Source organism: Pezoporus flaviventris, unplaced genomic scaffold (genome assembly GCF_033815535.1).
Source record: "Pezoporus flaviventris isolate CSIRO_AGI_PZ_B2104156 unplaced genomic scaffold, CSIRO_AGI_Pfla_v1 ptg000009l, whole genome shotgun sequence".
NCBI lineage: Eukaryota > Metazoa > Chordata > Aves > Psittaciformes > Psittacidae > Pezoporus > Pezoporus flaviventris.
This window is the reverse complement of record NW_026892557.1, coordinates 118,397-126,835: the sequence shown is the minus strand read 5'-3', so window position 1 is coordinate 126,835 and position 8,439 is coordinate 118,397. Positions and strand designations below refer to the sequence as shown.

Here is an 8,439-nt window from a genome sequence, read left to right as displayed (position 1 = left end):
TCCAGGCCCTAAATCCTCCCCCCCCACCATCCCATTCTTCTGCTACCCAAATCCCCCCTTCCCCCCCCCCCCCATGTCCCCAAATGTCCCCCAGGACCCAAATCCCCCCTCCCAGAACTCAAATTTCCCCCCACCAAGCCCCAAACCCTGTCCTTGTGACCCAAATTTCCTCCCCCCAGGCCTCTGCTCTTCCCCCCCCGCCCCCAGCACCCAAATTCCCTTCCCCCCCCCACAAGCCCGAAATCACTTCCTCAACCCCCAAATCTCCCCCCCCTCCCCTCCCCAAGCCCCAAATGTCCACCCCATAGGACCCATCACCCCCGCCCCAGCCCCCTCCTCCCCTTTATCACCCCCCCCCCCCCTCCCCGCCCCGTCCATGTCGTCGGTGCCAGGGGGCGTGCTCGCTGCGCCGGTGCCGGAGCGCTGCGGGTCGGGCTCGACGCGACGGCGATGGGCGGCGGCGGGGCTCGGGAGCTGGCCGGGTACCTGCTGGCGCTGGCCGGGTGGGTATCGGCGCTGGCGGCCGCGGTGCTGCCGCAGTGGAGGCAGAGCTCGTACGCCGGGGACGCCATCATCACGGCCGTGGGGCTGCACGAGGGGCTCTGGATGAGCTGCGCCGCGCAGAGCACCGGGCAGGTCCAGTGCCGCCTGCACGACTCGCTGCTCTCCCTCGACGGTGCGTACGGGCCGGGAGGATGGGGATGAGCTGCCCTTGAGCCCCAACATGGGTTCGATACCCCCATAGGTCCGAAGCTCTCTTTGGGTTGGACCCCCCCCATGTGAGTTTGAGCATCCCCAATATAGGTTTGAGCCCCTGGATGGGTTTAACACCTGCCCCCAGTGAGGGTTTGGGCTCCTCTATGAGGTTGACACACTCCAAATCCCATATAGGTCTAAATCCCTCTTTGGGTTGGAACCCCCCCCCCCCCCCCCCGTGAGTCTGAGCATCCCCAAGTATGGGTTTGAGCCCCAGATGGGTTTGTTACTCCCCCCCCCAATGGGTCCGAAGCTGTCTTTGGGTTGGACGCCCCCTCTGTGAGTCTGAGCATCCCATGGGTTTAACACCCTGCCCCCAGTGTGGGTTTGGGCTCCTCTATGAGGTTGACACACTCCAAATCCCATATAGGTCTAAATCCCTCTTTGGGTTGGACCCCCCCCCCCCATGAGTCTGAGCATCCCCAATATGGGTTTGAGCCCCTGGATGGGTTTGACACCCCCATATATAAGCCTGAACCCTGCCTTAGGTTTGACCATCCCTCTGGGAGTTTGACCACCCCCCTTCCATGAGTTTGAGCCCCTATATGGGTTTAACACCCCCCACATATATAGGTCTGAACCCCTGTTTGGGTTTGACCCCCCCCAAAAGGGTCTGAGCCCCACTATGAATTTGAACTGTCCCTCCCATGGGTTTGAAACCACTCTATGGTTTTGACATCCCCCCTTCCATGGGTCTGAAACCCTCTATGGGTTTGACATCCCCCCTTCCATGAGTCTGAACCCCTCTATGGGTTTGACATCCCCCCTTCCATGGGTCTGAAACCCTCTATGGGTTTGACATCCCCCCTTCCATGGGTCTGAAACCCTCTATGGGTTTGACATCCCCCCTTCCATGGGTCTGAACCCCTCTATGGGTTTGACATCCCCCCTTCCATGAGTCTGAACCCCTCTATGGGTTTGACATCCCCCCTTCCATGGGTCTGAAACCCTCTATGGGTTTGACATCCCCCCTTCCATGGGTCTGAAACCCTCTATGGGTTTGACATCCCCCCCTTCCATGGGTCTGAAACCCTCTATGGGTTTGACATCCCCCCCTTCCATGGGTCTGAAACCCTCTATGGATTTGACATCCCCCCTTCCATGGGTCTGAACCCCTCTACGGTTTTGACACCCCTCAATGGGTCCATGCCCCCTCTACTTTTGAGGCCTCTCCATGAGGCTCTCCTGACCCCTCCAGTGTTCTGAGCCCTTGTACAACCCTTCCCATGGCTCTGAGCCCCCCTAAACGCCCCTCAGCCCCTCTCAAAAGGCTCTGACCCCCCTTTACTCCTCCTCTCACCTGTGCCACAATGTGGGTCCAGGCTCCCCACCTCCACCCCGTGGGTCTGAGCCCTCTTGTCCCTATGGCTTTGAGCCCCTTTGTGTGCCTGAGACTCCCCCAGCCCATATGGGTTTGAGCTCCAGGGTGGGCATCACATGTGGGGACCCACAGCGCACACAGGGTGGCTCTGGCGAGGATGAGTGTGGCAGGAGGAAGGTCGGGAGCAGCACTGGGAGCGGTGCCCTGGGCTGGGGAAGGGGTGACACTGGAGCCACGCAGCGAGGGCAGGGTTAAGGACAGGTTCATCCCCAGCGTGGGACGAGGTGACCTTGCTTTGGAGACCGGCTGGGGCCGAAAGCACCCGGTGAAGGGCTTCCCCTCCCGCCCCTTGCAGTTCACATCCAGACCTCCCGCGCTCTCATGGTGATTTCTCTCCTCCTGGGCTTCTTCGGCATCATCGTGAGCGTGGTGGGCATGAAATGCACCAAGGTTGGTGAGGAGGACCCCGTAACCAAGAGCCGCATCGCTGTCACTGGAGGTGTCCTCTTCATCCTCGCGGGTAAGGCGGCTCCAAGCCCTGGCACCTCTCTGATGCTGAGCACCTCAAAGGCCTTTTAGAAGCTGTTTGATGGGGGAGAGGTTTGGTGATGGGCTGGGTGTTGATGTTCGAGGTTGAAGTTGTCCCTGCTCACTGCAGGGGGGGTTGGATTAGGAGACCTTTAATGGTCTTTTCTGACCCAAACCATTCCATGATCCTATATCCAGGTCTGTGCACGTTGGCTGCCGTGTCCTTGTACGCAACGCGGGTGACTTATGAGTTCTTTAGAGAGAGCAGCGTCCCCATCAACGCCAGGTGAGAGCCCAGCTGGGGGATGCTCTTTGTCTGAATCCCATCTTACCCCTGCACTTCCCATAGGATCTTCCTGTGCCATCTGGTTATAGGCAGATGCGCCACCCGGGGTGGGACCTATGGCACCCCACAGCTGCCATGGTGCAGGAGGTGTCCCCAGTACTAAAGCTTTGGTTGGTACCACCACTGACTTAGTGCAGGGACAGAGCAAGAGGAGTTTCAGCCCAAGGCAGGATTAAAGCATGGGGAAACTCACATCTGGATCCATCCGACGTGAAAGGATGGGGATGGCCACAGAGAAGAAGACCCAACATCCTCCTTGACGTCGCCCATAGACCTGTCAGGGCTCTGAGCATCCTTGTGCCCATCACCTGCATCTCTGCCACGCTCCCCCCGCTTCTCTCTTGCTGCAGGTACGAGTTCGGCTCAGCTCTGTTCATCGGCTGGGGAGCCACCGGCCTCATGATGCTGGGGGGCTCCCTCCTGTGCTGCTCCTGCCCCCCCAAGGAGCGGCGAGGACAGCGCAGCTACCGGCAGTCCCAGCCTTCCACAGCGCGGGAGTACGTCTGATCCCTCACCCTGCCTCCCAAAGCCAGGCGAGACCCCGGCGCTCCCACCCCGCTGGTCCCTGGATGCTCCAGGAGACCTTTCCTCCTCCTCATCTTCCAGGTTTCAGCACCTTTCCTAGGATCCCAGCCTGGTTTGGGTTCATGGGGCCCTAAAGCTCATCCATTCCCAACCCCTGCCACGGGCAGGGACCCCTTCCACTAGAGCAGCTTGCTCCAAGCCCCTGTGTCCAACGTGGCCTTGAGCACTGCCAGGGATGGGGCAGCCACTTCTCTTCAACCATTTGCAGCTCCATGCCCTCAAATAGGGATTTTTAGGGCACAGGCTCCATCCAATGGCTGTCACCCCCAGCAACCTGGGGGGGGGACAGGACCATTTCCATGTGTCACATGGATGCAGCAGCGATGCCGATGCTGCAGGGGTGATGCCATGACCCCCCAACACCACCACCACCACCCCCCTCCCCCTGCATCCCATTTTCAGGAGCGAACAAAGAGCTTGGTTTTCCTGGGATGAAGCTGCTGTCCAAGCCCACCAGATGAGCTCAACCTGAGGCTCGAGCATCCCACGCGCCCAGCAGAGGGATGCTTTCGGGGTGCAAAGCGTTGCCCTCCCTCACTGCTCCCCGAAACCAGCATTTCTTGTACTGATTATTAATACTTGACTGGAGCCCGGGTGCTGGTGCTCTGCCAGCTAAAACCTGCCCTGCCCCTTACTGCTCACCAGGCACAAGTATGTGGCCTTGTTAAGTAGAAGAACAAACGACGTCAGGCAAATTAAAGCAGGCAAAAAGGGGGGCTCCGCTTCCACCCCTCAATCCTCTCCCCCCCCCCCGGTGCCTCCATCCCTCCATGTGCTGCTTGTGCTGTGCCAGCTAACCTGCAGGGAAAGCAGTGGAAGGGATCCAAAGAACCTGATTATCGGTTGGGTTTTTTAATGGCGACTTTATTTTTTAACCCCAATTAGATGAAGCAGCTGATTGGTTGGGTTTGATTTGATTCGGGTCGGTTTGCTCTGTTTTATGGCGGTTTATTCTACGGTTTCGTTTGGTTTGCTCTGTTTTAGGGGGTGGGGTTTGTTCTATTTTATTCCATTTTGTTTTATCCCATTTTACTGTATTTTATTGGAGCTCCCTCTGTTTTATGCCCATGCACTGCTTGGGGTCGTGGTCCATGCTGGAGGGGAGGTGATGCTACTTTTACCCATGGATGGGGAGGGTGATTTCTCTCTCTCACATGGGACTAACCACCCTCTTTCTCTTTTAAATCGCAGACCCCCTGTAAAAATGCCTTCTTCACCCATCAGGGGAGAGCAGTGCTTATAGTCTGTCTTCACCCATCAGGTGCTTGGTTGGCTGAACCCAACTTATGGGGTTCCCCTCCAAAAATACACCCCCAAAAGCTACTGCAGTGAGGATTGAAAACGAACCCTCGTGCTTTGAAACACACACACACACACACACCCCAAATCTATCAAAAAAGGCGTTTTTATACCAAGAAAACAGCGTGGTGTAGAAGAATGGGTTTATTCTTTGAATCCAAAATCCCATTAAGTTTCCAATGGGATGCATGGCTGTGGGAATGGGACCGGTTGGGGTTTTTAAATGCATTTTTTTTTGCTGATTGTTTGTACTAAAACTGGTGACTCTGGTATTAAAATATTTCCAATCATGGGCATCGGTCTCAAACCATCTCTTTGTTCTTTCCCCTTCCAAATCTGGGCCTGTCTCTCACAAGTGACCCCGTTGCTGGGTGGAAGCAGCTTCTGCAGCACTGCCCAGGCAGGGCCATGAACGTTGGTTTCCCTCCTGGGCAGGTGCTGGTTAAATACTTCGGGTCTTTTGCCATGTGTTGCTCTCAAAAGGAGGGAATTTGGCCTTTAAAAGGGCTTAATTTAAGGCTAAACCCATGGCAATCCCAATACCTTGCGCTTGGTCCCTCTGCGGGGCTCTTCCCAAGGCTGAAAGCCACCAAGCATCCTCCTCTGATGGACCCTCAGAGCTGGGCTCTCCCTTCCTGTCTCCCGTTTTCCATGGATCCAGAGCTGGCTTGTGCCTAATGGAGCATTTTGCTCGTTTGAGCTGATTCTTGCTTTCCCCATGGAGAGGCAGGATCCCGCTCGGCGACGCTCGAGGGACAACGCTTCCCAATGGGGCTCCGGCACAGCCGCTGCCTTGTGCCAGCATCCTCATCCTGCCCACGATGCATAGTCCACATATACAGCCCGTCCCACCTCAAGAGAGCAGGAATTTGGGGTGGTCGGTGCCTCCCGTGACATCTCCCCGGGTCACCCGAGGTTCTCCTTAGGGAGGGATGCTCGGGCTCAAGCACAGAAGAGCGGGGAGGGAGGGGGGAATAGCTGAGCTGTGATAATGTGCTCGGGGGTATAAAGGCCCCCACTGTCCTCTGGACAATCCCTCGTGTGTCTGCACAGGGCGAAGCGGGATGGACAATGGGAACAGGCCGCTGGGCTCGCTGCGGGAAGTGGGCTCTGCCTCCCTCCGCATCGCATCAGGCGACAACAGTTTTCCACCCCTCGGTACGCTCCTATTTAATAGGACCAGCGCGATGGGTAACGTTTAGGTGCCTGCTCATCCCTCTTGCGTGCATCCAAACCCCTGCGAAATAACACTAATAGGGGAAATTCCCACTAAATGAGGGAAAACACCGCATCCCAAAGACAAAATCATGGCAAACGTCACCACAGCACTGAAATTCCATGTAAATAACAGTGTGGGGAAAACCCCAAATCACCTTGTTTCTTCACAAGTGATTAAATGCATTAAAACCATGCACAAATCCATCTCGGTGCCTGTTGTATTGATGTCTCTGTGGCAGCACTGCCCTGCATCCTGCTTGCACACACAGGGGCCTTTCTCACACCTCGGAGCCACGGCTGGTTTAATTCAATGGTGCTTTTATGAAGTTTTCTCTCTTTTTACTCATTTTTACCCCCTGCCCTGCCCCGATGGCATCTGCAGGGTCCTCTCCACCTCCGTGAGACGGTCCCATCAAAGAAAACATCTTTCTTCCTTCATTTTTGGGGTGAAAACACAAAGATTCGGGTCTCCCTGTGGGGACTCTGATTTTCACCTTCGTTAACCAGGGAAATGATCTTCATTATTCAATGGATCTGCCCCTCTCCCTGAATCTTTTCAAACACACCCCCCCCCCCAAAAGAAAAGGTTTCAGCTGTGAATGGAGAGCTCAGATTCGTTTGAGCTGCACTAAACTGACTGTTGAGATGGGCAGACAAGGAGAATAAACCTATTCCATAGGTGTCACCGGGACACGCCGCTGCTGGGTCCTGTTGCTTGGGATCATGCCTTGGATGTCCAAGTCCTGCGAGTTCTTGAGTAACTGGTGGCAAATGAAGGAGCACAAACCCTCCCGGATGCTTTCAGCACTAATTCATCGCTGCGTGCTGAAGCGTTGGACCTGCCGTGTGCCAAAATCCCGGCAAAACAGGATAACCCAGCATCACACACTTTGCCAAGAGCCCGGTGCGCTGCCAAAGCCCCGCAGCCCGGGTGCTGCAGGGGATTATCCAGAGGGAAAACAACCCGAACCTAAGAACCCAAGTGCATCTCTTCAATAGAACCCATGAAACGGGGCCACGGGGGTGCGTTTGCCATGGCTCCAGGGGATGAGGGTGCAGCGATGCCTGGGCATGGCTGAGCCCAAGGATGCTCGGAGGGGGCAAGAAAGGGAGAGGAAGCAATTTGATTTTAGGGCCACCCCTCTGACATTCCCTGGGGTCCCAACACATCCTGCTCCCCCCAGGCAGGAACTGAAAGGTCTCATTAAAGAAGTGGGGATATTCACAGAGTCCCCCCCCTTGGGGAATGCTCCCAGCAGGTTCCCAGTTTTCCCCACGTGGTGTTCCTTGGGGAGGTTCCGTTGCCAACCTATCGCTGTGCTATCCGTGGAGCTCACAGCCATGGAAACACCTTAAATAGCCCAGCACCGCCTCGGCCAGGGGCTGCATTGCCCTGCTCCGTCCTGGGTCAGGATCGAACCCCATCAGCACTGGAAAGCCTCCAAGACACAGCCCCAGCCCTTGGCAACAGGGAGCTCTCACCATTGATCCCACCCCAGCAAGGATGAGCCCGTGGTGAAGATAACGCTCCCCCCTCAAGCCCCCTCTTAGTGAGAACTCTATTTCTTTTCCTGTCTCTGTCTTTTCTTCCTTCTTTCTTTCCTTCTTCCTTCCCTTGTTTTTTCTTTCCTAGTTTTTCCTTGTTTTTCCTTTCCCTTTCCTTTCTTATCCTTTCCCTCCCCTCCCCTTCCCTCCCCTTCCCTTCCATTTCCCTTCCCTTCCCTCCTTTGCCTTCCCTTCCCTTCTTTTCCCTTCCCTCCTTTGCCTTCCCTTCCCTTTCCTTCATTTCCCTTCCCTCCTTTGCCTTCCCTTCCCTCCCCTTCCCTTCCTTTCCATTCCCTTCCCTCCCCTTATCTTCGTTTCCATTCCCTTCCCTTCTCTCCTTTGTCTTCCCTCCCCTTCCTTTCACTCTTTTGCTTTCCCTTCCCTTTCCTTCCCTTCCTTTCCCCTCCCTTCCCTCCCTTGCCTTCCCTCCCCTTCCTTTCACTCTTTTGCCTTCCCTTCCCTTTCCTTCCCTTCCTTTCCTTCCCCTTCCCTCCCTTGCCTTCCCTTCCCTCCCCATTTCCTTCCCTTCCTTTCACTCCTTTGCCTTCCCTTCCCTTACAAATACAAAAGACAAGCAAGGCAAGGCAGGTGATATGCCCACCAAATCCCATGGCTGCAGGGATGGAGGCACCAAGGGGACTTCAGGATACTCATGCTCAGACCCCAGGTTATGACCACAGTAGCTGCTGGACAAGGGCTTCCAGCAGCACTCAATTCCAAAAGGGCAAGTACTAATGGCTGGCAACTTCAGATGGTCTTTGCAGAAGAGAGGACATCTAGAGAGCAACCCAATGCGGGTACACCTCCAGTGCAAAGTTAATGCATCCCTGCAGGCCTTGTC

General features: G+C 55.8%; 1 protein-coding gene across 1 annotated transcript; it reads left to right on the top strand.

Annotated features, from left to right (window-relative positions):
* Nucleotides 1–416: 416 nt before the first annotated feature.
* On the top strand, nt 417–4,904 carry CLDN19 (claudin 19). Its single transcript, XM_061450018.1, has 5 exons — nt 417–676; nt 2,433–2,597; nt 2,804–2,891; nt 3,302–3,448; nt 4,728–4,904. The coding sequence occupies exons 1-5, from the start codon at nt 451–453 to the stop codon at nt 4,777–4,779; spliced, it is 678 nt and encodes a 225-aa protein (XP_061306002.1). The 5' UTR covers nt 417–450; the 3' UTR covers nt 4,780–4,904.
* The last annotated feature ends 3,535 nt before the right edge of the window (nt 4,905–8,439 follow it).

What these genes read in the sequence shown, in the direction of transcription:
- CLDN19 (XM_061450018.1), top strand. Translation starts at nt 451, where the DNA reads ATGGGCGGCGGCGGGGCTCGGGAGCTGGCCGGGTACCTGCTGGCGCTG. An exon ending in CTCGCTGCTCTCCCTCGACG is followed by an intron (nt 677 to 2,432) that starts GTGCGTACGGGC and finishes CGCCCCTTGCAG; the next exon opens with TTCACATCCAGACCTCCCGC. An exon ending in CAGCCTTCCACAGCGCGGGA is followed by an intron (nt 3,449 to 4,727) that starts GTACGTCTGATC and finishes TTTAAATCGCAG; the next exon opens with ACCCCCTGTAAAAATGCCTT.